This window comes from Carassius gibelio, chromosome B14, assembly GCF_023724105.1.
Source record: "Carassius gibelio isolate Cgi1373 ecotype wild population from Czech Republic chromosome B14, carGib1.2-hapl.c, whole genome shotgun sequence".
NCBI lineage: Eukaryota > Metazoa > Chordata > Actinopteri > Cypriniformes > Cyprinidae > Carassius > Carassius gibelio.
In genome coordinates, this window is record NC_068409.1 from 13,034,796 (window position 1) to 13,062,786 (window position 27,991).

At 37.0% G+C, this 27,991-nt stretch overlaps 1 protein-coding gene across 1 annotated transcript in view; it reads left to right on the top strand.

Moving 5' to 3' along the window:
- The first annotated feature begins 549 nt into the window (after positions 1-549).
- The window catches only part of LOC127971968 (complexin-1-like), a 41,434-nt gene continuing 13,992 nt past the window's right edge, over positions 550-27,991 (top strand). The window contains exons 1-2 of the mRNA XM_052575320.1: positions 550-798; positions 1,805-1,917. Coding sequence (XP_052431280.1) covers positions 1,887-1,917 — 31 coding nt within the window. The 5' untranslated portion in view covers positions 550-798; positions 1,805-1,886. The remainder of the gene's footprint in view (positions 799-1,804; positions 1,918-27,991) is intronic.

The window sequence follows — 27,991 nt, forward strand, 5'->3', positions numbered from 1 at the left end:
CTAATGAACATTTTTCCCTATAGTTTTTATAGACCTGAATAAGCTAAATTAACTATTAATACAGTGTGCTCTGATTTGGAATATATCTTAAACAACTAAAACAGTAGCAGATTTTACACCCAGTCCTGGATTTGGTGGCTTAGATGGTTTGACTAGCATCCATCAATTAACCTGTTAACGGAAACCAGAAGCACATCAACACCACAACGCTCTCGGGGGTAAACATATCGGCCACACTTTCTGAAATCACGCTTGTTCAGGAAAACGCATGCAGAGTCGCATCAGACAGCTTCAAGGACAAATCGAGGTGAAGCCGAACAAACGGAGGCTTAATCTTTCAATCATAACGTGCGGTAACATTAAAAGCATTGCATCGCATATACATAATCTTCCATGCATATCCCATTTGTATGCGACAAGTCATTTGCATCAAGGCAAGGTGCTTTAAATAAGCTCATCCCCCAGCGTTGGCATTAAAGAAGCATATAACCGGAATATGTAGCAGGACACCTGCCCACGACAGCCACAGTCATTAAAAATTGATTGCTCAGAACATGGGACGCTTCAGATGGGAGCTTTCCATGTGATTCAGTGAGTGCCTTTATCAGCGGCAGCTGCAGTTCCCCTCACAGACACTCACACTGCCTCTCTGAGCACGAGAAACAAGGACGTCCTTCTTTTGCCTGGAAACCAGAGATGTTAGTAACGAGCAGTTAAAGCCTCGCTGTATCAGTACTGCTCAACTTTCATTTCTGAGGAGTTAATCAGCTTCTAGAGACATTTGAAATCGCCGTGCAGGTAATTATAACCTGTATGTGTGTGTGTGTGTGTGTGTGTGTGGAATGCGAGCGTTTGGCTTTTGCTCTATGTGGGATGGAGCGGGAGCTGTCCGCCAGCAATGGTGCTGAAATCAGCCCCATGGAACGAGGAAGTGATTTTGTCTTCGACACGCATCGGAAATACAAAGCGGGTCGTTTTAACGCATTTATAAGCGTAAGAAGACACTAGGAGTACAGTAGAGTACGAGATTCACCCGGACTCATTCATCAGCCAACGTGTCGGTGAATTCGGACTATAAGCTTGAGGGTTTGATTCGGATGAGGGAAAGTTTACGCACAGATTAAGGGATCCAGTCTTGCGTTGTATTGTAGTATAATTAATTCTAAGATTTACATTCTGAAACTCTTTCACAATAATCATAATAAGTATTGTTCTCAAATGTTATTTGATATTTAGGTTGCAATGTAATGTTGCCATTCCCCAAGAGAAGAACGAACGCTCCCTGCAGATTTACTTCAAATGTACACGATGCATGCTTATCCCAGAGCTTGTTATTAGCGCTATTTTTTCCTTGTGAAGGTTAAGTTACATGCAGGCACCGATAAGTCACTAACGGGAGCCCGTCTTAATTTTACAACTCTGCACTTTGTGTGAACTGTATGCGAGGTATATTGACCTCTACTGTCCTTCACATGTCGCATCTTGTGAAATGATCGGCTGGATAGTATTGTGTATGCCATACAGTCATTATTGTTAGCCTATAGTCTTTAGTAATGTTTTATCATATTACCTAAAATGCCTTCGTCTGTGACACAGTAAATGGTTTTGATCCAGTCAAACACATGATTTAATATGACAAAATCACACACATACTCAAATGAAAATTTTAAGTGTCAATTAAGTTAGAAATAGCCCCTTAGAAAAAAAAAACTGCCCACATCCACATTTTTTTTTTTTTAAGGTGAATAGCTGTTTATACAAAGTAAGCTTTTGCTATTAAGTAATTGTCTGTTTCACATTGTAGATCTGGCGACAAGGGACTACTTGAAAAGCTCAACCTGAATGTAATATTTGGTTGAAGAAGGCAGGAATAAAAAGCCATCATCATGAATTTTGTTATGAAGCAAGCTCTGGGAGGTAAGTTTCAGATTGTCCCGTTTCTCCAAACATGACATAAACACAGAATAATCTCAGAGCAGAAACTATACAGTCATGCAGTAAGCTTGCACAGAAACACCATCATGCTCAATCTGCTTATATATTACTGTTCTCTTGGCTTGTAAGTCATTTACTGCCCTTTATTTGCATGCACATGAAAAATGAACCAAGTGTTGCTTTTTTTGTCTTTGGAGTAGTGTTTTTTTTCTGTTTTAGTCCTGCATAGCTTATCTTTTAAGTCAAACAATGAGGTTTAAGATAATATTGTGATGGATTAGAAAGCACTTGATCTGTTGGACTGGTAGATAGAGGTCGAGAGTCTTTGCGCATTTCAAAATCTGCCGCAGTTCCCTGTTGCTTTCATGACATAAGTGTTTGTTTTCTAGCTGGAAGACAATTCAGATGTGTTTCTCTATTGTATTTACTATAACTTTTAAAGGACCTTTTTGTTCATTATTATTTTTTCAATTTTAATTATTTTTGCAAGGCACATTTTATATCTAGACACACCAGAATGACTGACTACTGATAATGTGCTCTGCCGAGTTTAATCAAAATAATAATAATTCCATAAATATTGGCATAAATAAATATGTCCAAACAGAACTGCATCTTAATGTGGTTCATTAATCTCCTTTGCATTTGTAATGATGATTTTATCCGTCTCACTCTGTGCAAACCTCTGCTCGTCAGAGCACTTAGCCCCATCAAGACTGAGATTGACAGTCCAGTCCCGAGGGATGTCACAGGAGCAGGACTGTGGTGGTTGATTAGCGGGGATGTGCTATAAAAAGGTGGCGAACGACCTGTTTCATTAACCAGCTGCCGGGTAAAGCAGCCCATGAGGGTCCTGCCCTAGTCCACTTGCTCCATCGATAAAGAAAATGAGTGAAATCCACTGAGCTGTACAGAAAAGGATTTCACCCTTGAGAAGAGAGAGTGGTCCCCAGCTTCATCTTTACTCCTAAGTTTTCTCTCTCATGTCCTTTTCTAAAAGTAGCAGCGCATATCTAAGATAAATTGAGCTTGGCTTCAGATGTTTTTGGGTTATTATGTTTTAAAGATTTCAAGTCGCCTATAACTAGATTTGCATTTCCTGCATGAATTACCAGTGCTTGCAAGGCAGCATGAGAATAAGTTTTAGGTAAGCTTAGTTTCAGGCTTCGGTTCTGTGCAAATGATGATGACTCTCATGGTGTGTCTTGTTTTCAGTTAGCTGCACACAAGAATCAGCTATAAATGGTTAAAGTGTCCATATTATGCAAGTTTATAAATTTACTTTTGGGGTCTGCTAGAATACATTTACATGATTTGAAAGTTCAAAAACACATTGTTTTTCTCATACCTTACACCCTCTGTCTGCCCGAAAAATACCTTTAAAACCCATCTTTCTAAAAAGCCCAGTCTGTTGTGATCGGTCAGACACTTAGAGTGTATGTCGGAAATGTAACGCCCCTTACCATATTTGGGTATCAGCTCCCGAGGCTTCATGAGCAGCTGTAAATGATTTATTTCATAATTTATGAATTTTGCAATATTGAATCAACTGTTAACCGACTTGAGCTGAATAATGATATAACTGTTTATAGCTGAATTTAGCTTGTTTCATTAACTAATTTCATACAGTTATTGAACTGAACTGAATCAACACTGAACTGAGCTGAGCTGAATATTGACACTGTACTCTCTTCAGGGCATCATTTGAATTTCTCTTATATTTCATGAGGTCTGTTTAATTTACTCTGTTATTTAACTGCTTTGAAACAGTCTGTATTGTATAAAACTTATATAAATAAAGGTGAATTGACTTGGCTTAAATATTATATCTTTGGTAACTTTGGTGTCAATATTAGAATATATATATATATATATATATATATATATATATATATATATATATATATATATATATATATATATATATAAATGTTTAGCCCACCCTGAGAAAAAGTTAAACAAGTGTTTCCTCAGTATGGCAAAATCACTGCTTTTAAGGGCGGGGCTTAAGCAGCCAGTGGGCAGGCATTATGCAAATATATAACACTGTGTAAGCTAAGTCACAGAAAAATAGCAAGAATACAAATGATGAGTGTTCTGTGTTGGAGAGATGAACTCGATTTAATGTGAACTTTTGTGATTTGTAACTCGGCAGATGCTAAATTACACATTCATGGAAGAAAAGTTCAAGCAAATAAGCATTTAAAATTATGCAACGAAGACCAGGCCAATTATAATTCTGTATGCATATTCCATATGCAAAAAAGAAAACCAATCACGTGATACCAAATAAATGGAAGAGGTTGTATGTATTTCCTCTAAAGCTTTTACTGCATCTTTCAGATGCAACCATAAATGCTTTACTATATCGGCCCATTTCAAACTGCTGCTCTGGGCTTTTTTTCTTTTTCTTTTTGGTATGCTTGCAGTCTCCACCGTTGATTGATCCTGTAAATCATGGAACAGGCAATCTCCATTTGCCAGCAGCCGTTTTGACAGGCCCCCACACATGGTTCTGACCGACTTTAGATAATAAAGCTCAGGCTGAAGTGAAATAATGGGCCTGTCTGGCTCAGTAAGAGATTTAGAGGCAGCAGGTCAGCATGTGGCGAGAGAGTTCGGCACTAAAGCTCACGGATGTAAGACTAATCATGGTTATGTGAGAGAAATCTCTTGGGCATCCCTGCAGCATCAGCCAGAGTGCAATCAGAATGGGAGGCCACCCCTATGCACACATGCACTCTCACACTTACTCATCTCACTTTCTTGCTGAATTACACACACGTTTGCTCTGTTTTCTTATCTTTTGCCCAGTACTGCGTTTTAGCGTGCTTAGTTGGGATTTAAAAGAAACTAATTAGTAATTAATATCAATTGACTGCACTGACACTGTTGGTTGAGAACAAAACTTGAAATTGAATTGAGATGAACAATGATACTGTTGTCTTCAGTAGAGGTTCTTTCTTCTACCTGAACTGAACTTGTTACATAATTTATGAACTTTTATAAAAGACAGTTGTTGAACTGAATTGAACCAACACTGAATTTAATAATGACACAACTGTCTTTTTTAGAGCTACAGAGCTGCTTTGTCTCATATATTTGGTGAAGTTTGTGAGATGTTTTAATATACATATTTTTATGCATATTTGGAATATTTCATTGAAATTATTATTTTAATAAAATGCACATAAAAAAACATATGCTCTCCAACTGAGGCAGATAAGTTTTTGATCTGTTATTGATTGTGTTGGTTTCTTCTTCATTACTATTGAGCTGTTTTGAAACAAACTGTATTGTATACAGTGCTATATAAATAAACGTGACTTGACTTGACATACACATACATTTTTGCAGTATTTCTTTCCAAATATAACCATGACTTTCTTGACCACTTTCTTTTAAACTTCCTTTTACCCCTCTCCATGCGTCTCTCTGGATAAAGCAACTCAATAGAGTGGAAAGAGAGTTTTGCATAAAGTTGGTCGGCGTTGTTAATAAGCTCGACATGCCTGAGTGTGTTTTCATTTTTTTTTAAAGATTGTTAATGTGCTCTCAGGCCCCACTGTATATAATTTTCATTTTTAATTGGGATGCTCACATTTGTGGTAAATTAACACCTGTTGTCATTAATAAGCAGAGGGTGCTCAGATGAATCCAATTTTAATCCAACTGCACTTAGGTTTTCGGATCTGAATCAGATCACGTTCACATTAGTGTCAATGCTCTCGCAGTTCCTGCGGGGTTCTGGCAGGCCACTCTGACAAAGGGTCATACATTAGCGTGGGTCATGGAAATGCATAAGCTAATCAAACGCCCCTAATCAGAAGCACAACGCAACCTCATGTCAATTGAAATTAACTTAACTGAGTTCTATTGAAGTGATGGCTGTGCAAAACTGTGCTGTAATACCACATCCCGGCTGTCACAGGGGTTAATTTGAGTTACTTTAATGACGGAAAAAAATTCAATCATGCGAAAACAAGCTATTACTTGTCACGTTTTCTCATTTTAAGATTCTACCCTATGTTGGCTGGGCATATCTAAAAGTTTGCCCCTTATTCTTATTCTTAAATTCCCAATAATCTCAGTTGTTGGTTGCAGGGGGGGGGGGGGGGGGGTCCATGACTCTTTCTGCGGGTTACCTTGTTTCAGCAGTAGGTGGTGATGTTATTATGAGTGAGACTTTGACTTATTTATTCTATCCAACCATTCAAAACACTAAATCATTCAGGAATGAAACATACCAATGTTTTTATGAGTGAGTCTTTAAATCATTCAAAAAAATCCAAATCCAAATAAAAAAGTCTTTATGAGTGAACCATGGAATCATTCAGTATACTGAATCATTCAAAAACATAGAATCATTCAGGAAAGAAATTAGTGTTAATGCAGATGTCATTGAATCATACATTCATACAATAAATTCTTTCAGAAACGCTGATTCATTTACTGACAATACAAGTCAAAGAAAGTATTTATGAGAGTCATTTTAGTCAATTGACTGGATGACTCTGGACTGTACACTGTGTGTTTCAACAGTTCTAAATCTGCAGAGAGTGATTCTACACACAAGAGGTTCTTTGGAACAATTGGTTTCCTTACACTTTTATATTTATATAAAATAAAATACAAATTAAAAATATTTTTTTTTTGTCATTGATCACTTACCCCCATGTCGTTCCAAACCTGTATAAGCTTTTTTCATCTTCGAAACACAATTTAAGATATTTTGGATCAAAACCAGGAGGCTTGAGACTGTACCATAGACTACCAAGTTGGTTACACTGTCAAGGTCCAGAAAAGTATGACAGACGTTGTCAGAATAGTCCATCTGCCATCAGCGGTTCAACCATAATGTTATGAAGCAACAAGAATGCTCACACTAGACAATATTAACAGTGCCAGAGCACATCTGACCTCCAAAGCCTAGTTCGTTTGACTTGTGTGATCATTTCGTTTAGCAGTCCCTGAGTTAGTTGAAAAAGGTGAGCAAAAGTGTGAGCGCTAACCGCACTGGAGAGCAGATCATTTGATACATGCTGCATAATTGTGTGAATATTTATGAGTGGCCAAAGCGATGGATGTGTACAGCAATATATTGTGAGAAGGCCATGTGTTACCGCGTCCTATACGACTCAAAATAATAAACCACAAAGTTAACAAAACAATGGACTCCACTGTGCTGAGCATACATTTCTCTGCTGTCTTCACATATAGATGGCGTAAAAGCAAACAGATCTTTAGATTACTACAGTAACAACAATATACATCAGTATATCATGTGTAACTTACAAGGGGAAATCAAAGCCTGTGACGTCAGGAAGCCCAGCTCTGTGCAGGCCTATTGATTTATGTGTTGACCTATAAACGACTGATTACTTACTTTCAGCCTGCATGATTTTTAACCATGTAATGAGAAGAACGGTAAATGCAATGTGCTGAAATCAATACAACAGCTGAGATAGGGCAAGGTGCCGATCCCTCCGCTGCAGGGTAGGAGGTTAAATGCTAGATCCGGCATTTCGGCTGGAATCAGACGGACATTAAATTGATTATAGGGCTTTTAGGAGCTCTTAGAGCCAAACTAATCTGACAGTCATCAAGTTTTAATTGTAATGTGAGCCTCTAAGGTGAGTGAAGGGAGCGAAATCAGGCTGAGAAGTGGTAATAAAGTATAGAATGACCAATAAACTCTATTACGTAGCGTCCTTAAAGGGATGTTGTGCTATATTTATCTAACTTCTGAGGATGATTTTGTCCTCAAAGTTGCATGGGTTATCAGACGGGTCATCGGAAAATTGGAGATGAAAAATGTTTACTGAACAATTTACTGAATTCTACATTACATAATATCTAAATGACATTTATATAGTGTTTTATTCTGTAAAAAAAAGCATGAAGATTAATTATTATCTATTTACAGTCATATAATTGACAGTCATCTGACAGAAAGCACTGTGCATGTAAAGTTAAAAATAAAATCAGCGAAAAATATAAAAATTTATTTATTAACATTTTTAATAAATAAAATTTTATACATCAAATAAATAATATATTTTAATATTTAAAATATTTAATATGGACAATTTATATACACATTATAATATATACAGTGCAAGGGTATTATCATATCTGGGGGTCATTAGATTACAATTTTTTGAAAACCACTGGTCTATATAGTTTAGTAAACCTACACACACTTTCCTTTCTTCATGCACACCTTGACACCTGTTTAAATTGCTCTCCAGGACAGGATGCAATATGTTTTCCTGTCCATCCTGTAGATAGTGTCGTGCCTGACCTTAAACCTGTGAGCGGAACACAACGCTCTCTCTGTTTCTTTCTCTCTCACTATCTCAATCCATCTCTCTTTCGGGCCAGCAGATGACCACATGGTAGGACACATGGGCAGGTTCTTCGGCTGTAGGTTTCTGGCTCTGAGCTGCAGGGACTACAAGTGTGCAATCGCCCTTTCAGTTCCACACAGAGAAAACACCTGTCATCATGACACACACACACATATACATACCCACAATGCACTAATGCATGTATCAAATTGACAATGTGATCCATTCTTGTGCAAATGATGCCTTGTGGATATCTTGTCAACACATCAATTCACGATCAATGCCCTTTAATTGCCAAGTCACATGCCGTGACACATTTGCACACACACTCGTATAAACACATACACATACAGACACAGCACAGATGGGCTATGTCCCCAGAATGACCGCGGGTTAGATATCTGGTCAAGCTACAGCCATTCATGTGTGTTATAAATGGATGAGTCATGACTTTGGACCGGCCGATGGTCCTACACGGTGCCATGGGGCTCCATAAGGTCTTTGCCAGTTTGACACAGCAAGCACACTTTACAGGAGAAAAAAAGGAAGTGAAATGATCTTCATTAGCAAGCAATTTAAAGCACAGAATCATTCACGAACGAAACGAACGTCATTAAATCATTCATTCAGTCGATTCTTTAAGAAATGCTGATTCATTTAATAACAAAACAGGTAACAGTCCTTATGAGTGAGTCACTGAATCATTTCAGTCAAATGATTTAACATTTAAAATCATTTGAGAGTATCTGATACTGACCAAAAGGGCACTATAGGGTCATGCAGAGAAGACAAATCATTGATTAAAGTTGTTATTTTTGTTTTCTTGGCACATAAAAAAAGCATTCTTCTAGCTTCATAAAATTTCTTAGTTAAACCACTGATGTCACACAAATTATTTTAACGATGTCCTTGCAATATTACTGAGCCTTGATTGTGTAAGCATCCTTGCTGTCTATGGGAGGGTTAGAGAGCTCTCGGCATGCATCAACAATTCTTAATTTGTGTTCTGAAGATGAACAAAGGTCTTACAGGATCGGAATGACATAAGGCTGAGTAATTAATTACAGAACTATCATTTTTGGGTCCCTTTAAGCTATAGGTGCGTTTTTAACATTTGAGTTTGAGATTTTACTTATAAGATATTACAGAGCATTTTGCCGCCAAATCTATGCCTGTGTTTAAAAAAGATCTTGGCTGGTTAGTATTAGCATTAACATTTCAAATGGTACATTCTGCAACGACAACATACATTAAGAAAAAAAAGTATACATATATATATATATATATATATATAATAGCAGCATGTAGTTAAAATGAAAACTAAATGCAACATTTTAATTATAAATTTTTATATACAATGACTCATCATCCAACTCCTGCTGGTGAATGTTGTAACTACACAATTCACTGGGCAAAAAGTATCTTGCAACATATAAATTATGTAAGGGAAACAGGTCAATTTAGCTCAAAGGGAATCATTTAAGATTTTAAAGGGAATTTGAACAGAATCACTGTTTCACGGCTGTTCACGGAGACGCGCCTGCGGTTCAGTGAACGAGCCGTTTAACATCAAATCTGCGCTGGATACTAATATCCAAACTATAGTGAAAACACTATCAATTAGCACAGTAACAAGATCGGCAGTTTAAGACATTAACTTGTAAGCACAAAACACAAGATACTTCTCTTTTCAACATGAATAAGGCTTTATTAGATAAATCTAAGACATATAAACTAATCTAACACATAAACACACGCACACACACATTCACACAAGTTGCAGGAAGATCGAAAGTTAGGGAAAGATGAGTTTAAGAGAATGGAAATATGGAATCCCAAGTTTACAGCAATACGTTAAATTGCATAGACATGAACAACCATCAATCACTTAATTAGCGCTCGCATTGAGTTCCTCAATGGGGTTAAAATTATATTAGATACACCAGCACAACAAATATCTGGGAATACGTTGCCTTCGTTTGCTGTGAAAGGGACTCCCGTTGAAAGGGGTATCCCGGTGTCGCTGATTGGCTGGAAGTTCAGTTGGCTGAAGTGACGTCTTGGGGAGCCCGTGCTTGGGCGTTGGCTGAAGCTGGAGTTGTGTGGCTGGTCGGAGTTCAAACGCGCAGACGAGGTCGACGTTACAAAACTTAACTCAGAACACGAAAATCTCAAACGGAAAAGAAAAGAAATAAAGTTTGACGAGACTAGGTTGTGTTCCTTCTCATTGTGGCATAAGTAGCAGCAGGCAGGCACGCTGGAACCGCGCTCAAAGAACCATGATGACTAACCACATGGCTAGATGCTACAAGCTAAAGCTAGGTAGCAAAGCTACAAGCTAAGAGCAGGCATGACTGATAGCACGAGCAAGGCTGGAGCTAAAAGCAGACTAAAAGCCGACATGGCTAATAGCAGCAGGCAGACTAGAACTAAAAGCAAAAATTTAATCGTATCCAAAGTATTTAAACTTTCCTGTTGGCCACCCCTCAAATGTTGCCTTGACCAATCAGATATGTTCTTGGGGTGGGTATCATAAATCATTTGTTTATCTTACCAAGCATGTGGTTCTTGCCTCACAGGGTCTAATTTTGGACATGATTCCTATAACATGATTATGATATATTTTATAAATAAATGATTGTCAGGACAATATCAAGCAAGAAAATGCGATTATTTCAATACTAGACATGACTAGGTATCCTATAGTTATCAAAAGACATACACAATAAGTGATTATACTTGATAGTCAAATGTGTGGGTTACACGTAAATGAATATGGATTTAACCAATGGAATGATTCATTCATAAGACTTTTTTGAGTTCATTCTGGTCCATATATAATGTATAAAAAGGGTTTCTTTGCCATTCTCTGGCAAAGGACTTTTCTGTGAAGACAAAGGTTTAAAGCACTTCCCCCTTAGGAATTTCAGTCTGGTTTCACTGGCTGGGGGGGGGAAGTCAATGCAAGTATTTAACTTGATCTCCTGGGTTTACATGTGATGTCCAGCGTTGCATTCCAATCACGAACAATAAATTTGACAATCTCTTCTTCGAATTAAAATTGTCAATAATTGTTCTATTGGTGTTAATGTTGAAAGCTGTTGTGTGAACAAGTTGGTTGGTTGGTTATCTTGCTTGGTTCTTGTGGCACTAGAACTGATTTATGACTTCCTGAGGAATTCAGCTCATGTTTCAATGCACACAGCTCTGATAGACTCTTTGATTTGTCTGATTTGACTCATTTCTGCTACAATTACATATAAATTCAAATAACGATTTCATTATATATAGTAGATGTTTTACCAGTAACTGTTAACAGTTAGTAACTGTAAAAATTAAAGATTTGATTTTTCTTTTTTAATGACATAATTTTCTGTAAAGTTGCTTTGTAATGATTTGTTTTGTAAAAAGCGCTATACAAATAAACTTGAATTGAATTGAATTGAATTGAATGAAAGATCAAAAAGATAAAGAAAGCAGATTAATTTTCATAGTCGTCTTTGATCATATTTATCAAGGTTATCAACAGTTTTGGCCACGACCAGTTAGTAATACCCTTCATCTTAAAATGTAAGACAATTCTACATGCAGTGCTCATCAGTGTGATCACTCCCACTTTGTACTCTGCAGTTATTGATTCAGGCAGGTGTCAGTAGATCATTAGAAAGGTCTTTTTAATCAGTAATCATTATCACCATCATAACCTACTATCATCCTTCACCTCATCATCACCATTGGCATGGCATTGTTATCAAACATTTCCCCATCTCAACTTTTAAACTGAAATTTCACTAAATGAATATTTTATAAGAACCCATGTAAAAAAAAAACTTGGTAATGCTCTCTTCCCGATGCACACACAGTCATTACTGCCCCCCTGAAAAAAAAAAAAAGTTAAAATACAGAAAAAAGTGATTTAGTACCTACTAGACGTTGTCCAAATGGCCCCATTAAAACCTGTTTGACATTTCATTTCTTTGATTCATTACAGGCAACTCTCAAAGCTCTCTCTTCAACTGCAGTGGGCCTAATATTAATCCAGTGTCGTGAAACCATTGTGAGGTTAATCTTAACCATAAAACAACTTGGCCCAGGGAACAATTATCATACTCCGTATCCCAGAGGTCCTCAGTGAAGATCATTATATGTCTGCCGGCATGACAAAAACTTTAAAACGTCCTTGTTTTAAGACTTTTTCAGCCACAAGACGTCTGACCTAAATGAGGAATATTCAAGTGTAGAAATAGATCCAGACGCAATAAACTCAGGATGTCTCTTGAGGATTGAACACACTCTAAATAAAATCTCAAACTAATGAGTGAAAGTCAACACCCATAATGTTCTCATGCAAATTACATAAAGGAACCTCGGCAAGCAAAAAATAGGTTGCCGACGTCAGCTGTTAGATAACCTTGACATGCCACTCTCTGACTGTTGGGTCTCCGAGGTGCTATCCGGTATCCCTGCGAGAGAACTCCATCACTCGCTGGCACAGGGCAGAGGTCTTTTGGCCGATACGCTGCTTGCCCTTGACTGCTGTCCAAAATGACGGTCGCGACCCAGCATGAAACTCTGGCAACCTTTCTGTCCCTAGCAGAGGTAATCTTACAGCAGGCCTGGAAAGGTTGCGAGCTGTTCCCTTTTCGTGACTGCAGTCGCAGACGCTACTTTCTGTCTACTTTTTCTCCAGCGTTCATCAGCTATGACCCACAGGTTGGTGTGAAGGTCTATTAAGGAGTCTGGTGCTTTTGTGATGAACTACTAGACCATTTGTCAGTGTATGTGTGCGTGTGTGTGTTTGATATTAAGTGTACATGTGATCGTTGGTGGACGTTTGGCCTGTGCCAACAATAACACCAGGTTATGCGATCACACTCTTTAATGGAATGACTATTTCAGCCTCATTACCAAATAGATGGAGTCAGTCCTTTTATCAACAATACAGAAACATGCTACAAGAGTGAATGCTCATTAATGTGAATTTTTTGCTTGAGTCTTCTGTATTCTGTAACTCTGAACATTTCTAAATCTTGCTCTATCTGGTTTAGTTGCTTTTGGTTCTTTTTGGGTTCTCTTTGTTCAAGCTGATACAACAGCAATACAGTGCACATATTGTTATAAATACAGTGGTATATTTGCTTATACTACTATCAGTCAGGTCAGATTGAAGGAGTCATATCCCCCTCTTGTGAAGGTTGTAATACATTTTCTAGGCTTTAAGTGGCTAATGGAAAAAGGGCTGAACAGAACAAGGTTGAGTGTTTACAGTATGTTTTGAACATTGCTATTTAGTTTTGGCTTCATGTTTGATGACAGAAGGAGACCAAACTAAACATTGTCCCTGAAATATCAAAGCAACAGTAATCCCAAAGACTATACATTGCCAAAAAAAAAAAAAACCCTGCATTTATATATATATATTAATGTATGAATATTTGCATGTCACGTCTTCAACATACAACTCGTTTTTTAAATGCTTTCCAACTATGGACCCTTACAGGTGACTTATATGTTTTTTGTGACACAAGCCAAACTTAAATGGTAAGGTAATGATTGTCTTCAAACAGGTTTCCCAAATACTCTTACATTCTCTTGGCTGAGCCAGAAGCTGAGATGTCAGAAACCCATGTTTTGACAGCACCACAGGGTTGAAGTGTTTGCACACTTCAGGAAGTCAACCTACAAAAAGGTTTACTTATAGTTGTCACTGCACATTAATCTAAGAAAAAGGCGCTTTCACATCAGAATAATCACACACTTCACCTTTACGGTCAACTAGAGTATATAAAACGTCACCAGCACATCAAGAAACAAGTGTGTGATTCTGTCAGTGGTTTCAGACAGAACCGGATCCCAGCATTACCCCAGCTTCCGCTGATGCAGGCAGCAGGATATGCCATTCACCATCTGTCACAGGGAAATTCCTTCACCCTCTTGTGAAAGTTGTAATAAATTTTCAGTGCCTTAAGTGGCTAAAAGGAGAAGGGCAGAACAGAACAAAGGCGAGTGTCTACAGTACGTTTTGATCACTGCAAGCTATTTTTGGCTTCACATTTGCTGGCAGATGTTCAAACGACTTCAATAACATTCTTGTCCATGAAGCACTAAAGCAGTTGAAAATCAAAAGATGATTCATTGTTTACATTGCAAAAAAAAAAAAAAAAAAATAAGAAAAAAAAAAGAAAAAAGAAAATCCATAATTTGCTTCAGCAAACCTGCAGAAAAATTAAAGACTTTTTAAACCATATACCTTTAATTATTGTATTGTTCTTACCTCATTGACATTTCTTTAATATCAAACTTAATATTATAGTATTATACACCTTTAAATGAGTCTCAACAGTTTATGTAATTTGCTTCTGAAGTTAATTTATCTTAAGAATGTTCAAATATTTCATAACTGGAAAAGTCAAATGCTAAATTACGTTAACAATTTTTTTTCTCTTCTTTTTTTTTTTTTACATTCATGGTTCAAAGCCTTGAATTCCAAAGTGCAAAGAGAAATACAAATGTTCTATTCAGCATCTCTCACCACTTCCTCACCTGGTGCTACACACCCACTAAAATCTATTCCAGGAGAGAGAAAGAGAGCGGCCTTGCTTTTAACAAATGGTGTATATGAAATTATGCAGCATACTCAGTCACTGTGGTCCCTGTGACACTGGTGGAGAGTTATGGCCTACAGTGACGCCATTGCAAAACCATTCATCAAGTTGAGCTTTGCACTGTGTGCAGCCTTTGGAATATAAAAAGGGAGTCCATGGCCTCCAAACGGTGTTGTGTTCACACGGGGTTGTAATACCACGGCTCCAATACGTTGCACGCTTCTTAAATCATGTGCTTTTAACATATTTTAAAACTTTCATAAACAAATGCAGATACACATCAAACATTTCTATTCGGTGATAGGTCAAAAAATTATTAAAACCAGAATTATATGATCTTTAAAATGTACTTTAACAGAAAAAGCATCTTTTGTAAAGGAAGTTTCTTTCTCTATTTTTGAGTTGAAGGTCTCAGAACGAATCTTGTGTTTCGGTATGCCTTCAGAGCGGTACCCAAATGGTGAAGGTAGGCGTCAGAGAGTAGTGGGCGTCTGGAGAGGCCTCTGCTGACCCACCAACACTTTACAGAGTCCCAGCAGAGCTCCGCTAGAAAGCACCACCTCCATCTAAACAAATACTTCCAGCCAGTACTGAAAGCCAGGAAGAGCAAAAGATGCCAAACACACTTCTTTACTTACAGTTGACTTTTGCTTAATACCTGTCTTCTGAAAGCTGCAATGATTTATAGCCTTATTTGTAATTTTTATGTGCAACCCCAGATTTGATAAAAATATAGAAAAAACACACATACATTTATGGCATTAAGTCTTGTTGCGTGTGATGTTCATTTACAAATAAACTATGGGAAATTAAAAGCAGAGAGCTACTACAGCTTTGAAAGTGTTCAATATGAAACTGTAACTGTAAAATTCAAATTCACAAGGGTTGAGCTGTGAAGGTTTAGCACTGCGCCCTTGTGCCTGTAATAAGTGTACTGTATATTGCTCTGGATAAAATGACAAATAGGTAACTAAGATAGGAAACACACTCAAGAATCTCCAGTTGTGGGTACAGCTGGTGTTTTGATGAGGCTGCAGGTTTGCTCAGATTCATGGACTTGTCAGTTCTGTGTTGTTCTAATATGTCAAGGTCAAGGTCGACTTCATTTTCCTCCAGAGGGCAATTTGTTTCACAGCCGGCAGTAAAACATAAAAAAATCAACAACACCACAACACACAGGCAAAAAAAACCCCCAAAACAAAACAAAAAAACAATGACTTCCATTAATAATATACATTAAAAAAAGAATAATATAAAAAAAATTATGGCAGCTCGTATAAAATAATTTTTTAATCCTACATAAAGGCAAATAATATATACGAGTAGAAGTAAGCAACTTAAAAACATTCTGCAGGGGATGGCTGAGATCATTCGTAATTAATTCAGCTTTCTTCAGAGTCCTAAACTTATACAAGTCTTTCAAATCATTTAAAGTGGTGTCAACAATCTTACCACACACTTTAACAATTCCCTGCACTCTATTTCTGCTTTTTACATTAAGTGACCCATACCAACACACAAATGAGAAAATAATGACAGATTCAATACAAGAGTTAAACATCTTCATGAAAATACTGTCCACATTAAAACTACAAAGCTTCCGCCAATAAGACATACGCTGGTGGGCTTTCTTACACATACTGTAGCATTCACATGAGCCTCAAAGGTCAACTTTTCGTCTATTACAGTATCAAGGTAATTAAACTGACATACAACTTCAACAACATGATCATTAATAACCACAGGAGAGATGACTGTAGGATTCTTCCTAAAATCTATAATCATCTGTTTAGTTTTAAATACATAAATGTCGAGAAAGGACAAATTACACAAATCAATACAATCTACCGGTACAGGAACATGACCAAGATCCTCACTATTTAAAACGGAAACAATCAATGAATCATCTGCAAACTTAATGATATGACGCCTCTGTAGTTGCTTTTGACACTCATTAGCATACAGCACAAATAAAAGAGGTGCAAGAATGCATCCTTGTGGTGACCCAGTCGAAGAAAAATGTATATCAGATAAAACCCTGTTTACTTTCAGACAGTGAGACCTATCAGTTAAATAATCCATCAGCCAACATATCAGCCCAGAATTAATGTTTTATAAACCCTATTTATCCATTCTGCTAAGATATGAAGCTGGATACAGTTAAATGCAGATGAAAAATCACACAAAAGTCTTAAAATCGGATATCACTAAACTGCAGTGAACGCGCTCACAACAGACTCGGAGGAGAAGACAATGCTGAATAAAGTAGTAGTTTTTGCTATTTTTGGACCAAAATGTATTTTCGATGCTTCAAAAAAAAATCTAACTGACCCTCTGATGTCACATGGACTACTTTGATGATGTTTTTCTTACCTTTCTGGACATGGACAGTATACTGTACACACAGCTTCAATGGATGGACTTAGAGACTGAGAGAATGACATAATTTTGATTTTTGGGTGAACTAACCCATTAACTGCTTGTTTGATACCTTTGAAGTGGTATTTATTCATCATTCATCCTCTATATCAAGTAACTTTATTTTATTGAATATAATTAAATGGATAACAGTTCAGTTTTTATCTTTTTGTTGTCATTCAGGTTTTGAACAACATGAGAGGTAGAAAAAGATGATAGAATTAAAATTTTTGGATGAACTATTCTATTACATGGACTCATCTGAGAGAGAAATAAAAAAAATCCAGAGCATGGTGAATCACTTTAAAGTGATTGTATTCTTTGACAAGCTGAATTAAAGACAGCACATTTCACTATTGATAAGAGATGCCTCAAAAATGTCAGCCCACTTAGCATGACAAACAGACAGCCCTGCTTCTAGGAAAAAGAAAAAGAGGGTTCAGAGGGCAAACGAAAGAGAGAATCAGTCTTGTGTCTACTCTTCCTTCAATGCTCATGCCATTTTAACACATAATAAGATCATCTCGAAGAGGGGTCAACACAGCATATGCAGTCTTGCTTAGATCAACATGATTTCAGGACTGTAGTGTTTGTTTTGGAGAAGAATGCCTTTTTTTTTTTTTTTGGAAATGCTGAGCTCATCTGGATGGCTGGCAGACAGACATGTGGACAACTGAGACTGTGGGTGTACAGACATCAAAGGACGGAATTGTCCTTGAAACAACAGCTAGTCATATCAGTCTCATCCATACACTCCAACACACAAATACATCTGACTACAGGCCAAACGCACTGGACCAGACTGACCCGTCCTGGGAAAAGAAGATAACATGGGATCCAAAAGACACAGTCCACATACAACATCTAATTTAAACCTGTAAACAAAGGAAGTTTTGAAAACACTTAAGTTTATTTGATGCACCTGGATTATCTTGCCAGGAAGACAGAAGGGGCGGACGGAGACAGACAGATAATGTGACTCCCATAAAATAATAAATGGAAGCAAAATCAATTGCTATCAACCAATGCTTCAGTTGAACAATTCCAGAGTCATGCATGGCTGCACATGGAAAGGTCAGAGACATGAATGGAATTGCACAAGCCACATCTCAGAAAGAGCACAACTGAGTACTCTATGGAAGAAAACATCAGAGGAGGGCTGTGCACCAGTGTCATTTGCTGTTATTGTAAGTCAGAGCAGACAGTGGATGAGCAAAGCTATAATGTAGGAATGTAATTAGCGACCCATTTGTGGCTAATGCACAGAGATAGCAGTGTAATAGCTCAAAATGGGGGCCAGCATAGAGACCATCAGTTCCATAATAACAGACAATTCAAATGGGGAGGTTGAAAGTGCCTCTCTTCCTTTACATTAACAGGTCAGAGGGCACTGGGCTTGATTTTTCTCTGATGATCTACTTAGAAAATAATGCAATTTTTTCCATACTTGAATTTTGAACAATTTGAACACTACAGTTGCATCTCAATAAATTAAAATGCAATGGAAAATGTCATTTATTTCAGTAATTCAAGTAATTCAACTCAAATGTGTTGAGATTGAATTGGTGGGTTTTTGGTAAATGTGAGCCAAAATCATCACAATTAAAAGAACCAAAGACTTAAACTATTTCAGTGTGCACTGAATTAATTTAATACACAAGTTTCACAATTTGAGTTGAATTACTGAAATGAACTTTTCCCACAACATTCTAATTTATTGACACCTTTTAATGCACCTGTATATTTTAGATTGAAACAATGTTTGACAACATTGCTGTTATTTTTGATCAAGTACATGCACACTTGGTTAGAAAGAAGAAGGTAAACATTTAAAATGGTAGTGTTTACATTGAAATAAAAGTTGTTCTAAGACATTGCAAATATAGTCATTGTGGATGGTTCAGCCTAAATTATTCCCTTAATACTATTCAACATAATCTAGATATAAATTTTGATTTGACTAAATATACCAGTATTTTCTGGAGAATCTGTGATGGCACTGTAAGATTTCTGAAGAATGACAATTTTTCTTGTTTTCCTCTGTGAGCTGTCATCATGTTTGTGCCGCATTCGTAATGATTTATGTCACTATTACACCTCTGCCAGGCATGATTAATTATTTAAACATTTTGGCTCATTTTTAACATGAAGAAAAATCACTAACTTGGATCAACATGTCAGAATCTATGAGCGACGAGACACAGAGGTAGTTCTGGAAGTGCATTCATAAAAGCAAACAGCCCAGTGTTCATACTACAGAGGCTGTTCCAGCACAGGACATGATGTCACCATGGGCCATGTTCTGAGTTGAGTTGGTTTCATGGTGAGCTTTGTTAATGAGGGGGAAACCAAAATGATATGCTAGGCTTCAGGGGTGAGAGAGACAGGGACAATGGTGGTATATGCTTAAAGCGGTTAATTACTGATGATTTCGATTAGGGAAGAAGGATGCTGGAATGCAATGAGGGTGAAGCTGATTAATTAGAATCTGCTCATTACACGATAAGATCTTAAAAAAGGGTATTTAACCAGGAATGGGGGTGTAAACCCAAAATCAAAGCCACTTGCTTGTAGTTTCCACAGTGCTAAAGTCTCTCGTAATTCAAAAATTCCCATTTTAGCTCTTCTTCACGCTGCAAAAATTACTTAATGAGGAAGTCGTGGCCTAATGGTTAGAGGGTTGGACTCCCAATCGAAGGGTTGTGAGTTCTAGTCTCGGGCCGGATGGAATTGTGGGTGGGGGGAGTGCATGAACAGCTCTCTCTCCACCTTCAATACCACGACTTAGGTGCCCTTGAGCAAGGCATCGAACCCCCAACTGCTCCCCGGGCGCCGCAGCATAAATGGCTGCCCACTGCTCCGGGTGTGTGCTCACAGTGTGTGTGTTTGTGTTCACTGCTCTGTGTGTGTGCATTTCGGATGGGTTAAATGCAGAGCACAAATTCTGAGTATGGGTCACCATACTTGGCTGAATGTCACTTCACTTCACTTTAATTGACTGTTTTTCCAGTAAATATATCTAAAAATAAATCCAAGTAGACACATTTACTGCTTAAGCCACATTGCTTAACATATTAACACTTGTTTCTCATGAGTATAATGTGTACTGACAGATTTTTGGACTTGTTCACACTTCAAACAAGGGGGAAAAAATTAGTCAGTGCAGTAAGACAATGAACATTTCTATTAAAGATTCTGTCGTGCCACCAGTTTCCTTTAATGCATTGTTGCTGGGAGGTCTGAACAGGTTTGGGTCCATTTTGTGAAACTGGTTTGGGGTTTTGAGGGTATGTTCTTAGTAATCGTTCAGAATTGTGTGTGGTTACAATTGTTGGACTATAGCACCAGATGTGCCATTGGGTTGCCAGAGATACAGTATACATTAGTGGATCTTCTTGGTACAGTATTGCTCTTGCTATGTGGAGCTCCCGGATACAAATCTTGATGAAAGAGTTCAAAGATGTGAAAAAGCTATGGCATGATTGCTCACGCAAATTTGCTGTTGTTGCATGTTTGCTTTTACAATATTGGTAAGATTTAAGGTTGGCGGAATATATATTTAAACACAACAGAGCATTAACATTTTAGCACCAATCACCTGAGATTTCATTTTTGAACAGTGCAACGAATACACAACAACCAACATTATAGAATAGTGTCAGATTCACAATAAACTGTTTCAGATAAAACTGAACACACTTTAAATTACACACGTTGGAACTTCCACTTTTAAATGGTCGCAAACATGCAAGAAGTAACATAATAAATCTTTGAAGAAATGTTTTTCAACAAACTCAGGTTGATCTTTTGTATATTGCTTAATGGTGGCACCAGTATATATATAAAAAAACACATTAGTAATTATTGCTACAACATGGTGTCTGATTATACATTTTAATATGTTATGTAGTGATGTTTCTAAAGCCAATACATCTTATTGTAATTTTAAAATACTAAAAAAGGGCCTTTTTAACCTTTTTACAGTTAAAATATTGATATAAATATTGATTCTACATGTCTAAATTCTTATGAAATGAATAAAAATTAAATGCAAAAAAGGATTTGAATCACTGTTGGACATTTCAGTTCAACCACTGAAACTAAGCACAACACATGAACATCTTGGTGACTAAAAAGTGCATAAATATTTAATGACACAAGCACTGAGGCATTTCATAATTGGTTGTCTTTTGCTAAACAACACGCTTTGACATTCTAGCACTGCATTGTTTCTGAATTCTCTTGGCACAGCAATTTGTGGTTGGTGCTGTGACCAAAAAAATAATTAAATAAAAAAAAATTACATTTTCTGAAAAGCTTTCTTGACAGATATATTCGGACAAATAACAGATGTACAATATGCTAGTTTCATCACCAGTTGTCCTGCTGGTGCTCTAGCTGTTGTGGGCCATTGTTTGCGTTGCTTTGAGCCTACTTGTCATTGTATCGTTTGGCCTTAGGATTTTAAACACAAGTGTGTGAACAATCCAAGTGGTTCTGACATCAAATAAATCAATGTTCATGTTCATTCTTTTTTTTTTTTTGCATCTTGCACAGAAAGCCTACCATGCCCACTCCATTTGCCAGTCTCCCCTCAAGGATAAAAAGGTTAATCTTCCAAGTGAGCAGGTCCTGTCAGGTGCATTACAGTAATGACGAATGTAATAGATCCAGACAATGGCATTGTGTACACCAACTGCATCTCTGCAACAACTGTGTGAGTCTTTGAGCAACGGCCAGAGGGTCAACACACTCACCGTATGGCTCACTGAGTGTTAAGCCAGATAACTCGAGAAGAGACTGAGCTTTCTGGGTTTATCATGATACAAATGCCATGTATAAGGCTTCCAACACTTAATGTGCCTGCAAGACTGAATGAAAAGTGAGGATCTGTGGTTAAACGAATCGCAAGAGGTTCATCTATGATCCTACCATAGGAAATGTCATCTTTTATCCATATATTAATTCTTCAATACTATCTTAAGTACATTTCCTGGAAGACAGTGTCAGGCGGGTAATTCCTCAACTCTTGCTTCAGAAACAGACTTTAACATCCACGGAAGCTTTATACTGCACAAAAGGTTATTTAAGAACTGTTTCATTACTGAAAAAAAATAATAATAAAAAACAAAAAAAATAAATATATATATTTTTAACATGTTAAACCCCAGCACTGCTCTTCAAACCCTGACAGCCTTGAGAACAAAGTTAAAGTCTGGATACAAAAGGGGAGAGCTGTTAAAATAAGACCTCCCTCTTGTGCCTTTTGGGTATTCATGTACCATTGCTTCTGTCCTTGTCTAAAACATTTTCTGTGAAAGATGAGCCAAACGAGGCAATAGCAAACGGAAGCTTGGAACACTGGGAGTAATAAACAGCCTGGTTCTGCAAGATATAGCTATTGATATTCCTGGGCAAGCCAGAAGAAGGTCCTCATGGTGAATGAGTCAGCATAAATCAAAACCTACAACATATTGCTTGGCTCTCTTTGTTTCAATGTCCTTGTCCAGTCATTAACATTGGGGAATTCTTGATATTTAAAAAACTGATGCCTTAGAGGCTTGGCAAGCAGTTATAGAATCTTCCCTTTCAGTAATAAGACATTTGAAATAACTCTGAATATTTGTCAGGTCACCAACTGTCCTTGAAACATTTGAACATTTTGTACACTGTACATCTTGCAGCACAGCTTGACACACAGAGAACTGAGATAACACTAGTGCATGATGTGGAGAGAGTTCCTTATATCATCTGTTATATATTCCACTGCAATATTTTATTGTTCTGCCCCAATTTCTAATTGTAAATTTCAACTTCTGTGTGTGATATTCATTGGGTTTTGAAGACAGGGTTGCACATTTGGAACTTTGAAGTTGATAGAAAACAGGCCTTAGAGACAGAGAGTGATCCCTATTTAATATATGTTCACTTTCATACATACACATTTATGAAACATGATAAAATGTGAAATTAATAATAGATAAACTTGTGCATAACCTGTGTTCTCAATTAAGAAGTGTGTGTATGTTTGTGTATGAAGTTGAAAAAGAAAATAAATTACACATGCAAAAAAAAAAAACTATGTTTTTAGTAAAAACAAAGTTAGAGTATTTAATTTGACACCAAATAGATGCTGGCAAACAAAAGTTGTATTGGCTAGATGGAGTAACCAAATTGTAACGGAGCTGATGAGATGTGAGATGTGCAGAGCTTTATTCATAAACATTGTCAAAACAGGCAAGTGTCAAACAATGGCACACAGGTATATCTCGGGGAAGACAAGAGTAATCCAAAGCGGCATGGTCAATCGATGGCTAACAAAATCGAGAGGGCTTGGCAAAAGGGGTAATCCGAAAACACAAGCAATAGTCCAGGGGTGCGCTTCTCAAAACCATAGTTGCTAACCTGTTAGCAACTTGGTTGGCAATGGGAAATTACATTGCAACCAACAAAGTTGCTAACTAAGTTAGCAACTATGGTTTTGGGAAATGCACCCCAGGCTGGGGCAAACAGTATCCAAAACAGGGCTAAGAACACGGGATATTCAAAACACACAGGCAAGAATCAAAAACACGAAACAAGGCAAAACTATGACTTTGACTAGACTAGAGAGTAGGCTACTTGAACACATTCTGTTCAAATCACTATGTGAAAGTACACTGACAAAAACAAACTGTCATACTTCATTATACCTTTATTTATCACAAAAACACTTGAGTTTAGACAAAAAGTCATCAAGATGTATTTTCATCATGTTAACTGTGCTTGGTAAAAGCCCAATCAACACATCAACAATAAACTCTATAAATGTGCTTCACCATTGTGTAATTTCCACTAAGATTCATACTATTGATTTAATGCAGAGTCAATACACTCACTTGTTCTTTTCAGTGGCTTTCTTAATTTGACAAGGTGCTAAAAAGAACTCATCATCAATAAAACATTAGAAATTCAGTACTGTCTTGAAAGTACACTCTATCCTTCTCACCACTGTAATGGAGAACATGGGGATTTTTGGATCAAATGCTTGTGAGTTGTTTGTGCACTGCTGTGGTTTCAGTGGCCTCAATGGTTTAGAGGACAAACCCTAAACACTATAACTGCCATATTAACACTGGATTTATGGACTCAGAGGAGAACGGCTGCAGAATCACACCCTCATTGAGACTCTGCATAACTCTGAATCAGATTGTAAGCTAATAATCAGGTCAAGGTCCGGTCCCTCTGCAATTAGCAAACACCTCAGATTGATGAATACCTGGATGCCTTGAACAGAATAGATAAATGCTATTCTTCTGGATCAGATAAGAAACACAGAAAAGGGCCTCTATTCAGACTGTCAAAGGATTCTGGATTGATAATTTGGTCCCACTGGATATTAGGTGGCCTTAACTACTATGTACTGTATATTCGGGAAAACAGCACTCTTGTTCATATGATATTACTAAACTATATGATATAAATATAAGACAAAAACCCATATGGGGCATTTTAATAAAATAAATTATTTAGTTAAATCAACAGCCCTAATATAGCTACATATTAAGTTAAATTAAGCATAAATATAAATACTTTTTGTGCTGGACTAGCTGGTTGACCAACAAACCATGCAATCCAACTGGTAATACTTCACATTCATTTCTGGTTAAACTAGATAAGAAGCCTTGAGGTGACCAGCTACCCTGTTCTTTTCAGCAGGCCAAACAGCACAGCTTCACCTTAATGGTGTCGGCAAGATAAAGTGAGTCTAATCCTGTGAATCGACAAATTACGTGACCTGCATGGAGCGCAATTGTCCTTGACCTTGGCTTATTGGCTCAATGCATGCTTCAATATGTCTCGCCAAATGGCTTTTTTTTCAAAGCTGTTGGGAGAAAAAGATGAAAGAGGAGGGCAAATACCAAGCTGCTTAACCAACACTGTGCATTTGAATAATGTATTCTGATGAGACTCACTCGAGGGCTTTTCGAGTGTCGCTTTGACCCATCCATAGCGTTCTCATGAGCGTCATGCTGGGAATGGGATTGTCCTCGAATGAGTTTTCATAGATCTCATGATTAACTGAATGCAAACAAATTCCGTCACACACAGGCAGAGGCTGGGAGGGACGTAGGCGAGCCCAAATTTGAATAATGGTGTTAGTTATCTTGGGAATCAGAACAGAACTGCGAGATCGATGGCTGATTTCTGGGAGTCACAGTGGAGGATATGTTTGCACACAATAAGAAAAGGCGGTCACACTTTATTTTAAGGTCCAATTGTCTCTATTAACTAACCATTAATTATGACTTTTGGCTCAATTAACTCCTAATTTAATGCTTATTATTAATTGATAAGGTAGTTGTTAAGTTTAGGGTATTGGGTAGGATTATGGATTTCATGCATTATATGTACTTTATAAGCACTAATAAACAGCCAATATCTTAATAATAGACATGCTAAAAAGAAACTAGTTATCAGTGAGAATTGGACCCTATACTAAAGTGATACCGAAAAGGCAAATTTAGATGGCTAATACTTTACAATACCAAGTCAAGTGACAGAGAACAACAGAGGAGAATTTGAGGGGTTTCGATTTTTCTCATTTATAGCTCATGAAACATACCTATTACTCGGTCCAAGTATCAAGAACTGTTTCCAGTGCTTCTCCTGAAACCTCTTACAGGAAATTAAAAAGAATTGTTGGCATACAAAAGAAGAAAAGAGCTTTAAAAACAATGGGAAAAACTAAGCTCAGGTTATTTGGTCTTTGATAGATATAATGGGAGCATATTGTGAGACTTTATTAAGACCTTCTTCCTACCTATTAGCAAATCAGGACTACTTGGTGAACATTGTCACCTAATTAATATTCATGAGCCATACTGATAAAGTTTATAATGCTTTGTTTCCCAAACCCCAAAGATTACTTATTTTTGACTTGATTTACAATGCAAAAATATAAAGACTTTTGTTCAGACAGATTCAATTACTCAAGGTATTTAGTCTTGTTTTCTGGAAAAATGATCAGAATTGAGAGTGTTTATACTTAAAACAAGGGGGGAAAAAGTCTGCTATAGGAATAATTAACTCAATTTAAAGGAAAAATGTTTTTGACCTCATTGTTAGCGATTTCATTTGCTCCATATGTAATACCATTGCTGAAAAATGTAATGTTTTTATGTGTTTGTGTTTCTTCTTGGATTCACAGAGAGTAGAAGCAAGAAACTAGTCTTTTTCCTTTAATATTAGCACCCTGCTGTTGGTTTCTTGAGTGCTCAAATAATTCTGTCCTAATGGCAAATCATTGATTCTGACCTTTCTCTGTGACCTTTATCTGTGTCAGTCAGTGGACCTTAAGCCTGACCTTATTTAACCTATTTTGACATTTACCAGGCCCAGTAATGAGCTATCAGTCACTCTTACATAATGCTGACATGTTATAAGCAGAGCTAGTGTAGTTAACCTAACCGAAACTCCTACTATGATAAAAAAGCTATTCCACCTCTACAAATTTTCATTATTTAAAAACCACAGGTTAACAATACATACTATTATGAGCTACAGTAAAAAATAAAAAGAAACTTCAAAAACCAGAAATGAGAAAGGAAAGAGCTCAGCAGTGAAACCAACAGCATGGCCTCCAGTCATGAAAATAATATGATCTTAGCAACACCAATCAGATGCAGAGAATAGTAATGGCACTACTGCTGCTACAGCATACAAACCTGCATAAAGTTACACTTAAAAGTAAACATTTAAACCCATCAAAAGATCATAAAAGAGACCTCTTTGATTTCTGAGATAAATAATAGCTGTTTCCCAATTCAGAGTCTGCATCCTTTGAGAGCTGCATTCAAAGATTAAATGTGCCACAGCTGCATGATGAAGGCTGTTCCATTTTGAAAGCTCCTTCAAATGTGGCCTCAAAAGTCATCCTTTGTTTCCCAGGCCATGAAGGATACAATAAATGGATCCTTAGACTATCTGAATATTCACTGCTCATCAGTGAAAGCGGTGGATTTCAAGGAATTTTTTAACTAAGAAACAACAACAACAAATGTTTTACTTATCTTACTAAGATGCTATTTTATAGATAATTTTTATGATGTACATAAATGGACCATAAATGGTAAACTAAGCTGTAAACTTTGAAGTCTGTATTCTTGATGCAGCAGCTGAATTGAGACACAGCTAATATCCCAAATACTGTATTAGCACTGAAATAAACATATTTTTTCTCAAACTGTTCTAAGATCATATTATCGGCGTTACTATTCCGTTTCATTTAGAGTATATTATAAAATTTTATGCAGCAAAAGTATAATTTTATACTTTTTATTTACTGCTTTAATTTCTTCAATTTGGTTCCCTTAAAAATAACTAAGAGCTCAAGCAATTCTAATAAGCTGTGAAAAGGCAGCGCAAATAAAACTATCCTTTTGATGGCATTATGATATACATGCTATTTTGTTTTTACTTAAATGTATTGAATTCATGAGAAATGAACACACCATTTGTTTTATTTGAACATAGTTGAAGTACAGATTGAAATAAAACGTGTTGCTGTGCTTTTAACACCATCCTGTAGGTTGCCCCTGTTGCCTTTTAGTAAAAAACAACCTAATTAAAAGCTACTCTAAAATATAATGGAGGTGTATTTTACAGCGTATATGTGCAAGCACAAAAGATGTACTGCAGATG